General features: G+C 34.3%; 1 protein-coding gene across 1 annotated transcript in view; it reads left to right on the forward strand.

The window, feature by feature from the left end:
• Positions 1-18,573, forward strand: part of LOC105620883 (insulin-like growth factor-binding protein complex acid labile subunit) — a 251,790-nt gene that overhangs the window by 144,909 nt on the left and 88,308 nt on the right. The window contains exon 3 of the mRNA XM_012202360.1: positions 2,160-2,219. Coding sequence (XP_012057750.1) covers positions 2,160-2,219 — 60 coding nt within the window. The remainder of the gene's footprint in view (positions 1-2,159; positions 2,220-18,573) is intronic.

Consider the following 18,573-nt stretch of genomic DNA (forward strand, 5'->3'; position numbering starts at 1 on the left):
TTTACGTACGTACGTACGTACGTACGTCGTCGTACGTACGTACGTACGTACGTTACGTACGTCCGTCGTACTTACTTCTTACTTACTTCTTTCTTTCTTTCTTTCTTTCTTTCTTTCTTTCTTTCTTCTCTTCTCTCTCTCTCTCTCTCTCTCTCTCTCTTCTCTCTCTCTCTCTCTCTCTCTCTCTCTCCTCTGTCTCTAGAGGGGCTCTGCAATTTTACTACATTGCCGATAGAGATATCCGGTCAAGAATTATTTCCGCTACTTAAAGGATTGTAAATCTTCTAAACGAGATCAAGTGTCATGTGAATAATTTTCTGTTATTAATACAACATAAGATTTTTTTAATTAAATCATTTTTTAATTAAAGTATAAATACAATCACTTGTTTTTGTGCTGATGAAGGCTAGAATAACCGAAATGTTTTATGATTTAAACATTGAATTAATATTTAAGTGCACTAATTATAGTACCGATTCCTGTTAGTTTTATTTTCTTTATTAGTTTTTTTATTATAAGGAATTTTATTGTTTTTTTTAATTATTCTATTTTTTTTCTCATTTTGTAAGTATGACTAAAATAGAATTTACAGATACAGCATGAACACAATTTATATTTTCTATTCCATGTTTCTGTTTAACATTTCAAAATTTAAATCTCTTCATCGAGATTTAAATTTTGTCGAGATAGTTCAGAATAAACGCTGTGGTTTATTTAAAAGTTAAAAGTAGTGCAAGTCAAATATCAAAATGGTTTTATCCTATTTGCACGACGAACATAAATGCATTCATGGACAACACGTGAATGTTGAATGTTAAATGTCGATACCACTAAATTTTCTATCGATATATGAAGTGTGACCTATTTATGATACAAATCAACTGAATAAACTCAACTACAAGTTAAGGTATACATTTATTTTAATGAGTTTCAAAATGCGAAAGTTTTTGCCGTGACTTTCTTACGCGGCTATTTATTATGGAGATGTAAAACTCAGTAGGAATGTCCGTACCCTTCTTCCTCCGAAATAAACAGCTCATATATCGACGTCGTATCTTCCATCATGACGTAATTCGCTTAGCTATCGACAGCCATTGCCACGACTTAGTCAGCGGAGGAAAGAAGTATTTATTCCCCGAGTGGCGGCGGCAAAATCGTTTGGCGTTTAGCTCTCTTTCGTGGAGCGTTCGAAAAGTTTAGATACCTCTTCGGGATCTTCTTCCAGGCGAGCGAATAAGCAGGCATTAAAGGCTTAGACCAGAGATCGAATTGGAAGTACCTACGTAGTCTTCTTGCACCTTTCCTTTCCATCTTCTTCTTGCAATTCTCTCTCTCTCTCTCTCTCTCACACACACACATACACACACACACACACACACACGCACACACACACACACACACACACTCGCCTGATCGCCATCGTTCTGTAACGAGGACCAGGTATGATCGCACTGGAATAGGTTAAGCATCGAGAATTGCCAAGATCCTCGAACGGGTTCGCAAGGCATACCGGAAGCAGAGGATCATCTTGCGATTGTATTCGAATTCCAGATCAAACTAAATCAAGCCGAGTCAATTTGGTCAAACTTATATTTTATTGTCAACTCTACTTTTTCCAAATTATAAATAATAATAGGTAACGATGATTCCGAATGATAATCAAAATCATGTTGATACAAGAGACAATAGCGCTCTTTCACATGCAAGTGTATGCTTGAATAAGTATACGGCCGTAGTCAATGATTGCATATTTACACAACTATAAACTGGCTTTATTCTAGTATTAGACAAACGTTCTATTATTCTATTACTACCGATTGTGATTATGACGTATCATTAATATCGGAGACTATTATAACAAATTTCATACTAATTGATACGTATATAAATAACTGATAATTAGGAAATATTCTGTCTTCTATAGAGACTAACTTCAGAACGTACCAAACATAAAAATATATAAACGTAGCATATAATATGTATTGTCATGCATTTAACATTATGTAATGTCTGTCATTGTTATGTTGGAACATTTCAATTTGCCGCCTGAAAGCACGAATCTGTAATTTTACATTTTAATGCGTTACGCTCTGTCTATGATAATTACAACATTTTTGACTATTATTTTTTAGATTAATATGAACAATTTTTTTTTTCAGCATCGCCGAATCACCGCGAAGCAATCTAAGCTGAATTTCGACGTTTTCAGAACGTATTTGGTGAGTCGACATTTATTTTGCACAATTAATTTGCCCATTAATCTTATGCACGCAGCATGTAAAATAATTAATGGAGTTAGTTTCCATTAATGGCGTATTATAGGCAATAATCTATCTTTAATTTATTAAACAATTAATTAAAAGATTTTAAAAAATAAAAACAGTTTTATCTCTTTACTTTGAATTTTATTTAACTATAAATATATGAAATTTTATTGCCCAATATTTTCGCGCTGGAAAGTATAATATATAATATCTACAAATACGAATAGCTTAAGATGAGAGTACATCTGTTTGTTTTTCCATCGTACATAATTCAGAGAGTATTTGTATTTTTGTGCATGAGAAATTATTTTTCTTTTCCGCGAGAGATATTGTTCTACTCGCCCAAGCACTTTGTCTGGAACAGTTATGTTGTCCAATGCGTTCGAAAACCTCTCTCCGTGATTACCTTCCGCGGTGTCCCTTTCCATTTCCGGATAAAGAAGTGGGCTTAAAATCAGAGCCGAGCTTAAAATTGCTCTACCAGCGAGCGCCGCCGACCTACAAGTTCGTTCTGTCGTGACAGGAAGCGAGAACGTAGGAATGGCTGAGGTTAAGTATCGAGAATCGTCAAGCTACTCGACCGATTTCGTTCCAAAGATGAAAGCGCTCTTAATGGAGTACCATTGTCTGGTTTCGTCCAAGTTTCGTCCCGTGACGTCCCTTCTCCTGGCTCAACCGAGCTGAGACACTCGCCGTTTTATCGTTCGAGATTTTGGATTCGACCAGCCGCCGCTTACAAGGCAGTCCGTAAGACGAGGGAATTGCTTGAACCTTCAGCGTAATTAATGGCTTCATCAGTTCGCCCCGCCGACTAATTAATTCGCCGTCTCCTGAAGACGTGTCACTCTCCCCCCGAAAACTTTCCCCGACACTTCTAATACGGGGATTCGAATATTAATCGACTGAGTGTGAGAAAAAACGAAGGACTTGTTGCCGAGGACAATGATTGAAACTCTGACTTCATGACAAATGTCTTGGCTATGCTGACAAGGATGTTATGTATGTTACTAGCGAATCTCCTTTTAAGATTCGAGAGATATACTAATAGCATATTCCAATAATGGCGCAGAATGTTTATTTTGCAATTGTTGGAAGTTTTCTTTGTCCTATATATATCGAGATAAAACTAGTCCTTTAGTTTAAAAAGTATAATCCAATCAATGCAAAGCGTTTACTAAGTGCTGTCTTCTGCTGAAAGAAGAAGCAATCAAAGAATATACGTACTTTTGTATATATTTCGCATTACAGACTTCTACAATATAATGTATATGTAAAGTGTTTTAGAATCCCGATGTTTTAAACTCTTTGCAGTAATATAAAATTTTTCAGAAATTCAGTTTTTACAGTAACATTTTTATATCAAAATCTTAAATAAATGTAAATAAAATAGAGATCTTACATTTGAGATTTAATAGGATGTTTCAAAATTCTTTCCAACTTAAAATACTATATTGGTTCTCTCAAAAAATAAAGTAAAAAAATTATTTGTAATTTTAATTTTAAGATATAGCTTTTGAAGTAATAAGATATTTAAATATAACTAATTGTAGACTAAGTTTAGACGATCACTTGTGAATATTAGCATGCCAAAGTGCGCACTTACTGTAATACTATTGCATATACTGCGTGACTCATGGATAGATGACTGTCTAATCATAATCTGTAATTGGTTATATTTAAGGAAGGATCCTGGTTTAGAACCTTAAAATAATAGAAATTGATTTTTTTTTCATATTTTTATAATGAAACATTCAAGTAAGATGTTCCTAAGGTACGATTTTGAAAAAATTCGAAAAATTGATAAAGTTGTAAGCGATTTAGCAAATAGCCTGACAATTTGACACACTCAGGTAGGAATCTTCGCACAGCTTGTGGAGATGTATTTGTGTTCGAAAAACTTCAAGCATTCAAAGAAAACAGAATCTTTCACAATAAAGAACATCTATTTATGGATCATGAATACAGATTAACCAGAAATTAACTGTAAATATACAAAAATTTTGTATTAGTATCTAAAACTTTAAGTATTTAGCATTTTTCTTGAATTCGTGTTTTTCAACTCCATTGACATCATAACTCACAAATTAATAATCAATCAATTTTATCTTGCGCGATATTACGTTCTGACAATGTACATAATTCAGCCAAACATTAATAAAAATGTGTACTTGATTATTAATATAAAATGTATACATATATATAAAATTGATTGGAGTTACAATTTAAAAACATTCTTTGAAATTTGTTCCATTTCTGAGCTCCATTTCTGAAACAGGATCTTCCTTAAACTGTTATATTTCAAAAACAGCTTAAAATAAAAAACAAATTTTTTTCATTACATTTTTCGAGAACCATCTTGATGTAACATTTTGAGTCGCAAATTTTGCGAGGTCCTATATATTTATATAGGACAATATATTCAAAGCTCATCGAGAATGAGACAAGGTTTTCATAAAGCAATTGTTTGATGAAGTTTTGCGAGAAAAGCGTACACAATATGGTTCAATTGCACAATTATTAGTTAGCTATTTCGATATATTATAAAATGAGAATTGCTATTGCGTGTCGAGTCGCACTCACGAGGAGCGATAATTTGCGAAACTCATTAGCACGTTCTCAATTCAATTTAAAATATATATCTCTCTTTCTGCCTCTCTCCTCTCGCAATCTCACCGAATTTCCTGACGCTGAGATTCCCGCATATGTATTATTATATGCATTATGCATATGTTTCCGGTCGCGCCCCAATGCACCGTTACGTCCTGACGACCGTGATTCAAAGATACATATCTCAGATATGTATATGTCTCAGAACTGTGAATATCAGAGGCGGAGATGAACCCAAAGAGAACGCAGAAATATCGATATTTTGATTATCTTTATAAATCTAGCACTTCTATCATTAAAACATGTTACAATATATGTTATAATTAAATGCTAATTTATTGCTAATTTATTGCTTTAGTCCCGAATTTTTATTGCTTCTATCTATTCATAAGAAATTAATAGCAAAAGTGGAAGTGCTGACGTTACGCTAGCATTTCCACTTCCGAAAACACAGTTTATTTGTTTATAGTATTCTATACATAGTTTATAGTATTCTATACATGTTTTTTGAAAGTTGGAATGCTACATAGTATAATATAAAAGTCAGTATTTTTATTTTTAATATTAATTTCTTGCGAATAGATAGGGATAATAAATTCGAAATTAGAATAAATTAATAATTATAGGAAGAATATGAAGAAAAAATTTTAATATATCGATTTTATATACTCAAACTTATTTTTAACGGTTTTGATTTCATAGGACAACATATTTCATGATTACTAATTTATGTTAAACTTCCATTATGCATGTAATTAACAAAAATCAGTTTTAAAGTCTGTCTTTTTTTAAATATAAGATTTTATTTCTTCTTTTTTTTTCTAAGATATGTAGCATTGAAAATTACAATAGAACTAGATTACAATTACCGAAAAAAAATCGAAAAAAAGTATGCTGACCAACATTGTGCATATTAATCGATTTAAGTTTTGTTAAAATTCGATCATGTTCAAAGAATTATCGCGTTAATCCTTAAATTTATCATCGTCCTGTCGAGATAAGACGTCTATACTTTTCAAATATGCTGAAGGAAAAATCGCAGCAGGCATTAAAAAGAGATCTTCAACCTTCCTGAAATGAGAAACGCAGGTCGGAGAATGACTCGACAAAGTGGAAAAGGGGATTAACGAGAAAAGAGGAGTGGATGAGTTACTTGGAAAGGTTATCCGACGAACTCATCGTGTAATTTCCCATAAGGCGGCGCGAAGGAGGCTTGTATTCGGCTTTTGTCGAAACTTTCAGCAAAGTATATTTCACCACCCTAGTACGTATATCTACGTCGATCCGCCTCTCGCCAACATTTCACATCGTTTACACTTTCTGTTTACAGTTTCACTTTCTGTTTTACCTGATTTATTTTTTTTATTCCTAATATATATTGTTATAATTTGTTTGCGTTTTTCCCCACTTTGACTTTAATTCATGTTTATTATTATTATTATTTCATTTTTTAAATATCTCTTCTCTCAGCGTCTGTCTCGTTGAGTTACACCTCGAATGGTGCAGTTTCGCGCGCGTGTCGCGAGGCTTAATTAGGCTAATGGATATCCGTAATTGATGTAACGAGACTGTCCACTCGAGTGTTGAATAACGTCTGCTGCCAACCCCACCGCGCCGTGATATAATTCGTCCTCTTAGCAAGAAGCCCATCCGGTCTTGTGAATTTTTCGGGCATACGCTTGGCAGTAATCTTAGGATGCATTATTCAAAATTTATCTTGTCTCGCGAGTTACAAAGTTCCGTACTATGCGTACAGTATATAATGTAAAAATAGGCAACTTTTATCGTGGATCGAGTCTGAAAGGTAATATGAAAATCTCGATAATCGAAAAATATGGAGCATCAAGAGAATATGCTAACTCAAGATTTTTCGCATCTTCTGATCTATCGCAAAATTATAAGTATAACATAATTTAGAATATATATATTAATCTTCTGGCAATTCTGTGTATAACACAATGTATGGAAAAAGAATTGCTTTAATTCTTGTAAAAATGGACAAGTCAGAATTTTCTGATTGAATCTATTATATAATTCTAATTGAGGTAATCCTAAAATTTTTACCAATATGATCAGAATCTGTATGATCATCTTCTGGTTGGTCCATTTTTAATAGAGAATTTTTGAAAGTGATAAGTTCTATCAATTCCGGCAATTCTAGGGGGAGATTTTGTGATCGCAAAAATTTATTGAGATTCAAAATAAGAATGAAATTGAGATTAACAAAGTTTATACGCGAAACGAAATAGAAATAAAAACTGAACGTTCAGGCAATACTTCTACGTCGATTGTTGCATTAATAACTCCCGAGAGATAACGTTGCGTTCTATGTTTCTCATCTCTTTCTCCGACAGCGAGCATGAGCGCGTAAAAATTGCGACGCATTTCTCTGTGCCACGGCTCCGTGCGAAACCGCCGGTGCTGCGAGAGAACGCACGGTTTGAAATATTAAACCGCGCTAAAAGCCTAAAGTTAAACATCGCACCCGATTAATTACGAAAACATGACCGCAGGCATAGAAGTGCCAAGCTGTGCCACTTCTCGGTATCTCCGTGCGTATTTTTCGCGCGGGGGTTTACCTTCCGCTCTTGACATATCGCACTGGCGAAGGTTGGCAACGAAAGGACTCGACGAGCAAGAAGATAGAATAGCATACTACAAGACACGATGGGACAGGACACGGAACGGCGGTGTATTCGGTTTCGCGAAATGCAACGGAGGTGCATTAAGCGCGCTACTCCTTTGGCCAGGAATATAATAGAATTTCCTGAGAGGAGAGAAGCCGTGGAGAAGATTAGAGCTGGCCGTTAGCTTGAGATCAGACAAGGAGTGCTCTCGTCTTTTATCCTGATTCAAGGTTCAATTAGAATATCGTCTGTAGTCGAGTCGAGCGATATATATTATCACGTCATCTATCTCGGTGACGATATTGATATTGGCAATGCCTTTAGCGATTCTGGAAAGTTTAAATTTATTATACATCAAAATATATCGTAGATATCAGCTAAATTATTTTCTTCCATCGAAAAAAATATTTCCATCTAAATATAAATTTTTAGTAAAGACGCGATAGTATTTCAAATACCAGCAGGTATTTAATTCTTGATAGAATTGATACAACAATAAGAAATTTTCATCCTTTGTCTGCAACCTGGATTTTCGAATGCACTTTAGTGCTCATTTTTATATTGTTCTGTTTCTCGGTTCTATTCTTAAGAAATATAGAATTGAGGTACTGGACTGTATAAAAATCTAAAAAAAGTTTTTACATACTTATGAAAACTTTAACAACGAGGTTTTACCATACAAGTTAAATTTTTTACTTATTACAGATTTCAATTTATCTATCAGAACTTTCACAATCAAAAAATGGACTGCCTTTAATCCGGGAATAGTCATCTGGGGTGTTTTTATATCCCAGCAGCGAAAAGAATGTGAAATGTTGTAAAATAGTGTTTTGTATAGATATTGTTTACACATTTTTTAAGTATTCTTTACGAACTTTTAAATATGCAATTTCATTGAAAACTCGCAATAAAAAAGCGTAATTAATGAAAATCTTTATTTATTAGAAGTACTATACTAACAATAAGCTATTTAACAATAAGCTATTTAACATGCTTACAATTTCATTACAATCTCATTTAATATTTGTTTGGTTTCTACTTACTTTTTTACTGAAAACTGATTAAATATCCATAATATTCTCAAGATAAATTGGAAACCAATTAATAATGTACAATATGTTATTAATAATAATTGCAGATTTTAATTGCAGTGTGAAAATACCCTAGATTGTTTATGTAACAAAAATTAAATGAAACTACTCTCGGATTAAAGTCCAACAGTATCAGTGGACGGTTAAAAAAGTATTTTTATTTTTGCTCTTTTATACATGACGATAACGCGTTGAACAGCCCCGGTGATTAAGTAGTTTGCGCATAAAGCCAACATAATCTCTCTAACCTATAATAACTTAATATCCAACAACATTATCGAAAGTGTTAGAATCCGCCGTCATAGCGAGTTCGCGACCGGCAAACATCACGGTAAAGTGGCGCGTAAAGAGGTGCTTTCGTACATTTATACAGTACACGCAATAGAATACTCCGTCGGTGGGCGCGATAAAAGGCATCACAAAGGTAGATACGCTAATGTCGCCGCTCGCGAGCAGGAGAAATATAATGGAATCTATGACGCGTAAGCACGTCTTACGGGGCTGCGAGCGGCGGGAGATAAGCTGCACCACCACTGCCGTCGCTGTCGTCGTCTTTCGTATGCAACGAATAGGCTAAGTCACTCTCGGTGGCACTCGCGAAATCGATAACGAGCCTCGCCCGCCGTCGCTGCCGCGCCGCGTTGTCACGCTGAGGAGAGACAGTCGACCGACGGGCGAGAAACCGCGTCGTCGAGGTTCTCCGATGTGGAATTAAGCCTTCCGATATTATAACTTCCGCCTCATGAAGTGAAGGAGGAGGAGGAAAGGGATTCTCGAAAATTGACAGACTCGTGAATACGTCATTAAATGGAGACGTCCTACAAACGCGATAATAATAGTAGGCAACATTTATCTCGATATATGGAACAGATATATATTAGAGAATATGTATTAGAGAAGATGTATATTAAGGGTAGAAGAAAAATAAAAAAATCTTATATAAAATGTGCATTGAGATAAAATGTCTGGTTGGAAGAATTTTCTAGTTAAATCTATTAAATTCTAATTGAGATAAACGAAATTTCGATTAATACAATGAGATCTTCTGATTCATCCATTTTCAACCAGATCTTTTTCTCAGTGCATTAATAATAATCAGAAGTATGCGACCTAATGCAGCGAAGAAATTGTAACGAAGATAGTGTAATTGTACCTATAGAAATGTGCAAGAGCAAAACCACCACTGCATTTCATAGGTAGACAATGCGGATATTATCTGGTGTCTTGGGACAGGAAGTTCCCATTAAATGCAACGTAATAGACAAAACAGTTCTTAAGAATCCTTATCTTTTCCCGTAGCCCGCCATTACGAGTGGCAAGCATTTGCGGAATTTATTTTTAATCGGATCGCCACGACAGAGAGAGAATAAAGAGATCCTCCCGCGTTGGCTGGCCTCTTCCCACCTCCCTGTCGTTATTCCTACAACGCTCGAAAATTTTCTGGACTGTAGCGGCAGCGGCTACCTTTCTACTTGATAGAAGAGGTGTAAGAGATGACGGGAGGGGTAATACCTTCCCAAAGTTTTCCAACATTGTTTATCGCGGTTGCCGCGAGAGAATAATCGATTAAGGGAGCGCCTCCGATCTCCCGTTCTCTTTTTCCCCCTCCCCCTTCCGGAAACTTTCGTCCTTCCGGCTAACGCCAAATTACTGGTTTCGCCCGGGCCGCATCTGAATGGAGGCTGACAGCACTTCGCAGCTAACGTGCACTCAACTACTTAATAATGTAACAGTCAGCCAACCACTATGCGCCCATTATGTTTCCATGCACGTTGCACAAGAACCCAGAGGTAATAGCTTGCCGGTGGTTGTAATATAGGATTCGCATCCTGTATCGCGTTGCGTCGCTGTGTTTGTGCACGGCACAACCGACTTGCGTCGAGAGGGGGAGGGAGAGAGGAAGAAAGAGAGAGAAAGAGAGAGAATGAAGAGAAAGAGATAGAGAGAAAGAGAAGAAAATTTATTATGTTCTGGAATAAATCCTCTAAGAACAAAAAGCAAAGCGCAACTACTATATATAGAGGTGAGTTGGCATTTATAAGATAATAATAGAGAATACAGTGTATCTACATAACAAATAAACATGTCGGAACAAGAAGATATAAATTACTGTTATGATGATAACTATATAAAGATTAGATATATCTGTATCAAAGAAATTTTATACATTACTATATGTTGTACTTATTTTTTTATTGATTTATTGTGTTCTTCAAATAATTTTTTTACGATTACGATTAGCGTGGAATTATGAACAAGTATAACAAGAAAATATTTAAAAAAATATGTATACCTAGTTATTAAAGAAGTATCAAAAATTTAATACTTAAATACGTAAATAATTGATTTTACATTTATGAAACTGACGATAACAAATATATGTATCAGACAGTTGAAATGTCTTTGTTTTTCTGAAGAAACCAAAAGAGCCTTTGAAAGAAGAAAAACTCCTTTCTCAGGCATTTTCTTTCTCTCTTACATGTTTCTTTTTCTCTATTATCTTTTATCTAGTAAGTCAAGAACACAATGTCTTGTTCGCTTTTTCTGAGCTATTTTTTTCCATCAAATGATGCGTCGCGATTATTTTTGCGGTAGAACTACACGACAAACTCGTTTTTCTTAAAATATGCTTTATCAGATCCTCTCGGTTTTTTTTCTTCAAAGTTACATGCACATGACATGCCTGTCGGCTCTCCTTTGATATCACTGTTTCGAGCTTCTCATAAGAGCTTTTAATCCAGAAATGCGATATGTTACCTAACGGCGCTGTTAAATCTCGTTTAAAAACTGTAGATAGATGCGACTGCATGGAAAAAACACGTTTACAAACGTCGTTTGGGGCTTAATTAGCGTGATTTCTCCATTTAACCTTTAATCTTTCGGTATCATTCTCGGCTTTTCATAGATTAGTAAATCTCCATATGGCGCGTTTTCAATTTTTAATTCTGATTCGATAAAGCTCGAAGAATTAGAACGCAAAGTTCAGCTCTTCAATAATGCAAAGGGAAATGGTCGTTCTACGTGCTTCTATCTTAATTACGTACATTCGCGGCTACAAAGGAGTACAAGGCTATGCGAATATGCATGATTAGAAACAGTCGTCACAATTGAAAAGTAGAATAAGCCTCTAGATATCACCGTCCGAATGGAACATGCTTCTCATCCTGATTCCGCACGAACTTTAACGTGTGGGCACATCTATTTTTCAATGCGTCTTTCGATCGAATTGAGATGTCACATAATATATATATGAGAATTCAGGTAGTAGTTAAATCATGGACGATTTTATTATTAAATGACGATGCATAGACCACCCATCATACCGCCTTTCCTATTAAAGTCTACTCTTTTATCGAACGTATATATAAAGTTCTCTTATATAGAAACACTGCGTTAGACTTCTGATAAAATTAATATTTGAAAGTGAAAAAAATTTTGAAATGAAAAGCTTCACTAGATAAAATTAAAGTGCATCTCAAGGAAAATTTACTTTATAATATGATTATTGAGAAATTTAATATTAAGGTTTGACAGATAAATTGGACAGATGACGACCTTGTTCACGAAAAGTCGATTATATTGGTAGACACGATTAGTAGCAGTTTCGTATTACGGATACACGAGATCAATGAAGTCATAAGATATTATTCATATCTCAATTGAGATAGGATTACGTCGTTCGTTTGCGAAGCTTACAAAATTGAACGTATACATATTGAAGATTGCATTTATTCAGTGAACGGAAGCGACTGCTGTGCTAATCACTCACTAGTTAACCGGAAATCGTTCTTGAAAAAAATCACGTCGTATTTGATATCGCGTGCGGAAATTGGACGCTTTATCGAGCACAATAAAAATTCGGCGATAAATATTACACATGCTCGATCGACGTGTACACTTCGATATTTCGTACGCCTGTTGCGGGAATAGCGAATACGTGGCTTCAACAAGCCACTGCATGTTTTCGACGATAAACTTTATAGCTGAAATAATAAAACCCCGATGATATTGGCGAAATGGCGCGAAATGGGGGCGTGCCGCGAGGAGATTGTCCTCGCGAGAGAAACGATTTAACACGTTCTTCTTGCGCGAGGGAATAAACGAGGGATTTTCGATAACTCGCCGATTATATCCGGACGGAACGTTTTACGAAGCGCATTACGCGACGTAGCGGGCGACTAGAAACAGGATAATCTCGATTATTGAGGCGGCATTTTGCTGAAAATTACGATCTCATGCGCGATCTGTCGTCGCGAGTTTCGATCAGGCGTGAAGGAACTTGCCAATATAATTCGATTCTCTCAATATATGATTAATATATTAAGAAAAATAATATGATTAATATGATTAAATTAGTTTGTATATGTAGAACTTGATTAAGTTAATCCATCTACTTAAGAATTAATTTTATCGAATTAAAGGCCTTAGAGGATACGATTATCCGGAAATTCAGACGATGGAAGCTTTAAGGATATTGTGGGATTAAGATATAACAGGAAATAATCGGAACAAAACCAAGTGATGACTAGTGTTGGACATTAATTGATTAATTTATTAGTTTACTAAAATAATCAACTAAAAATTAAAAATATATATTATCATTAATACGATAATTAATATAATCAATTAATGAAATTAATTGTCAAACAATCTATGATTAATTGGTTAAAGTTCGGCTTAATTAAAGTAATTAATTAAAAATAATATATGTGGTACAATCACAAATTAATTTAGTCAATTATTGAAGTAATTAAACACAGTTGATTAAAAAAATAATAATCATTAATCATTAACTTTTAGTCACGTTTCAAAAAATATATTTATAATTTTTATGGCTATTATTGAAGAATGTATTTGTCATATCGTAAAGATATTCAAATCGATGATGACTATAAATTGTTCTATTTTTCTATAGTTCTAAACTTCTGGAAAAGACATTGCACACATTTCCTTACTGTTTAATTCTTATAATTCAAATTTTTTTATGTGGTAAGACACATATCATTTATAAAAATTTATGTTTATGTGTGCATGCGACATTAATGTAATAGTATATAATGATGTGTCACATTTTATCGGTAGAACGATCCGAATTCAAATTTCACTTTGGATGCTTTCCGATTGTAAAATCATTAGACTTGCTAAATTCATTTGCAAAGAATCATGGTAAAGTAGGATGACTTCGAGATCTCCTCAACAAGAGAAACTGCAAACTACTCATCACGAAAAGTATTCATAGATTATCTCTCTCAATGTATTAAATAATATATAGTCAATTCAAGTTTTTTTCTTTTATATCATATATATAATTCATATAATTCATATAATTTCGTAATATTTAATATTTAAAAAACGTTATAATAATATATAAAAAATTTTTTTTAGTGGAAGATATTAATTATAGATTTAATCTGTGCTTAACTAAAAATTAATTGATTAATAAATAATGATTAATCTTTTAATTAGCGGCAGGTAATGATTTTCAATCAATTGATTATAGTTTAGAATTAATCATAGTTATATAATGATTAATTTTGTTTTAATTGTTTAATTTAAAACTACTGATTAAAAATTTAATTGATGACTCCTACCTATAAGATTTATTTCAGGGCAACTAAAAAATTTTAATCGTTTACTATAATCAAGAATTAAACTTGGTCATAATCATTAATCTATAAATTGATTCAATTTCACCCAAGCTAGCGATGACTTGGTACTTATAGAGGTAGATATATATATTTTATTTTAGTAAATAAATACAGTAAGAAGTATTAACGATTCTAGAAAACTTAACGGAACTAATTGCGATTTGAACTTAAAATTCTTCATTCTCTTGGCATTTAATGTATTATCCTACAACTGCTTTCATATAATTATTTCGTGAATTTTTTAATTGTCCTTACACTGAGAAAAAAAAATAGTATAATAAAGTAATAATTTATCATAAATAAATATTTGTTCATTGAAAAGAATGATTGTTAAATTAATGATTCTTGTATCAAATAAATATGTCTTTATATTTAATAAATATTTAATTGGCAGTATTCAAATATAAATATTTATTAAAATTGACTATTTTTTCTCAGTAATGTTCCTTTTATTTCCCATAATATTAGGTGGGAAAAAGTTCATTGCGTTTTTCCTATTAGATGGCATTAAAAAAACGTCACGAACTTTTTCCCTAATATTAATGCGAATCTTTAAACGAGTTACTTAAAAATTAATTTGAATAAATCCAACTACACATTGCCTTAAAATTATTTTCTCTATTCTAATTATTGACTACATTCATACAGTACATTTATACCTTAAATTCAACTTGTAATCATTTAGATCCCTTACTGTAAATATTATACTTGGTAAGTGACTTGACCTGGCTTTAAACCAAATCTCGTTTTCTTTTGTAACCTGATCCAAAACTGTCTGTAACTTCAGGCATTACCCAATCTAAAACTTACTAATTTTCTTGCTATAGTAAAGGCGTAACAGCTGGAGGTGTAACTAGTAAATGGTGCTGAGACCATGAAAAGGTCATTTACGTTGTAAAAACGATTGGTGGCTAGACTTACTTTGAGTCGTGATATAACGTCAGACCACATATAGGTCTTCCGGTATAAAGATAGCCAAATTAATCAAAGATTAATGTTAGGAATTGTAAAATTGTCTTTATTTTTTTATTTTTTAATATTTTATGAACTATGGGATGAAACGATTCCTTAATCTGTAAATCTCTTCTTTTAATCAGAATTACGATTTAATAATTTCCCAAAAATTTTGCAAATTGATTATGCTTTAAAGAAAGACTTTTGTAAAAACGCGCTTTTGTAAAAACAATTGGAGCAGAAATTTCCTTTGCATTTATTCAAATCATTCATTCAATTTTTGCCTGAAAACATGATTCATTAGCATATTTTTTTCCTTTTAGATAGACGAGTCATAATCGGGTCAGCTATAATCGGGCTGCCGGTAAATTTCGCGTTTCAAAATTACGCGAATTCGAGTAATGAGCCGCTTTTTTTTTCCGACGAACAGCGGTGGTAAAACGTTGCGCTCGTTTAAGCGCGATACTTGAAATTTATCACTCGGCGATTCTTGCGCAGATAAATGGACAGTAAATCGCGGATATCGCGGCTCGCACGACACGAGCGCGTTCCTCTTTCGCCGTCGCCCGATATCGCGAATTGGTTCGCTCGTACTGAAACTTTTTTTGGGGGCGGAGGAGGAGGAGGGGAAGAGAGGGATACGTGCGAAAAAAAAATATTAGAGAACTCTCCGGTTCGCGATGAACGGTCAGAGAGTTGGCGAGGAAAGGGCGGGATGAGAAGGGGGAAGGGCGGGAAATGAAGCACGTGTGAACGCTACGCGCGGCATAAAATTCGGGGCTCCCCTCCCGTATAGCGTATGTAAATTGCGTGTGCAGCGCGCGACGCGCATGAATTTAACTGCCGCCGCATGTAAATTCAGCGCCGGTGCATGTAAATTTTATTGCAATCAGCTATTGTAAACAGGATTACCACACAGGCGCGACGTCGAAACTGGAGAGCGAGCCGGCCAGTCGATGGAATCCTACGAATATTTCGGATTCAGGAACATGCGGCCGCAGATAGGCCGATCGAGGCATGCTTACGATACTTTGCCGCTGTCGAGACTGGGCATCGGTATTTGTGTCGAGTTGAAATATCTTGGCATTTCTCCGGAGAAATGAGAAACGTATGAACTATCTTATGAATTGGTAATAATCCTGAGATATTTTACATATATTTATCCCTTAAATGGGATAAATACACACTGGTGCGAATTCGCACTAGCACAATTTCCAAAACATTGGCATTTTCCCCACAATATCTTTTTTTAATAACAATTTTTTTATTATTTAATAATAATTTAATTAAATTTGAGTTGCACCAATCGCTTTGTTGAGAAATTTTACCCCAAGAAAATATGGTTTTGAAAAAGTATTTTGAAGAATATTATCATGATTAAATAAATGAATGGAATCACAAAATTCCAATTCTCACCAGTGTGCTGGGATGAAGTGTGCTATTTGAGAATTAAATATAATATGTGTTATCTTAAATTTTTTATTAATTGGCAAGTTATTCTATATAATATTATTATATCTAATATTATTATAAACTAAGAATATTATTGAAGAAATATGGGATAATAGAGGCGCTTGTAGTATTCGAGAGGGAACGAGATAAATTATCGATCAAATTTAAGCTGCCTTAAGGCCACGCGATCCAAAGTGTAACTTGAGTAAATCTCTCTATTGGGCGTTGTCTTTCTCATTTCTCGCATCGTGCAAGAGGCGCGCAGATCCTGGAAATAAGAGAGGGGCGGCGTTTAATTTCAAGTAGTTACGTTGCAAATTCAGTCGCTGGCGGTTTGCAGATTGTGCGTGCAAATATTTGCGCGCCGCGCACGTTGAGCATTTTATCGGCGCTGATATTAAATGGCGAATATTAATTAGAAGAAAAAGGGAGATATATCAAGATAGAAGATGAAATGACAACGAAATTTATCATTCTCTAAAATACGCTTTATTTAACTTTTGAAAAATGAGCGTTTTTTTTTTATTTGCTAGCTAAAGCCAGAAAGCAAGAAGCAACGTTTAAACATTAGAGCTAAATGTTATGTATTTATACATATATTACGTAGATACATAAAAACATTTGTTGTAATCTTGTATATTATGTTATACAATTTTCAGTGTTTTATACTTTTTGAAATATAAAAAAAATTATAATTCTTTTTATAATTCTTTTTAATATACGGGATATAATATACTCGTTTAAATCTCTCTCAATGTTCGTTGATATCACTTTGTTTTTATCTGCTAGATCGTTGCATCCTATGACGTTAATTACGTTCACTTTTGATTAATATTTGCTAATAGTAATTCTGATCTACAGCATGAAATCGTTCTGGCTCAAAGCTCAACCTCTCTCAGAGCTCGCGGTGACCTTTGGCTCTCATCGTGCTTCGGCTTTAGCAAAATCACTAAAATCTTTCGCTTTGACTCTCACTCGCCGCCGTCACCAATGCTGTTATATGTGTCTCCAAGCATCAGCGTTCAAAGCGCGCAATAAGCAAGCAAGGCATGTAATCGACTATCTACTGGCAAATCCTGCGGCGAATGCAGTATCACAAATTTTCTCTCTCTCTCTCTCTCTCCCCTCTCTATTTCTCTTTTATTCATCTACATCTATCTCACTTCCTCTCTTTCTCTGTCCGTTATATAGCAATGTCACCAAATTTCGACTCCGTATTTACCGAACTATGCGTTATAACCGACCAAGCGAGTTCGCGCCGTTGGCATATCAGTCACTGTGCCTTCGTATATACATACCCGGCGGCATAAAACCCATTAGAATTCACGGCCCGCTGGGACAAAAGGAGCGAAAGGGAGAGGGATGCGAATTTATTAAGTTCTGCTGAATAATGCGTCGCACCACGATACGTGGCCACATTTCGCCACGGGTCTCATCAGGATTAGTGAGCGGTCGCTTTGATTTAGAACAACCATTTCTCAAACGTACGAAAATAATTTGCGTTGATTATTGTTAGAAGAAATATATATATGGGTATATTTATTTTGCCTACATACAAAAAATGATTTTGCTGAGTATCTAAAACTTTAGTTAGATACAGATCTGAAAATAATTTTATTTGGAGCATCAATATAATTATTGTATGTAGGATGTTTAAACTGGTTGCTAGAATGTTAATATTTTTTGCGGCATTGTAATTAACATTTAAGCGTTCTAGATAATTATTTTGATGGTCCAGTAAAATTATTTTTAGATCTATATCTGGTTAAATTTTTATATATTTAAGCAAAATTGTTTTTTCTGTGTATATGTATATGCAACTACATTGAATCTTGATTAAAGGAAGATAATCGAGGGAAGAAGAGGAGGGGAAGAGAGAGAGAGAGAGAGAGAGAGAGAGAGAGAGAGAGAGAGAGTTAGAACATATATG

The sequence above is a fragment of the Atta cephalotes genome (assembly GCF_000143395.1).
Source record: "Atta cephalotes unplaced genomic scaffold scaffold00030, whole genome shotgun sequence".
In the NCBI taxonomy this organism is placed as follows: domain Eukaryota; kingdom Metazoa; phylum Arthropoda; class Insecta; order Hymenoptera; family Formicidae; genus Atta; species Atta cephalotes.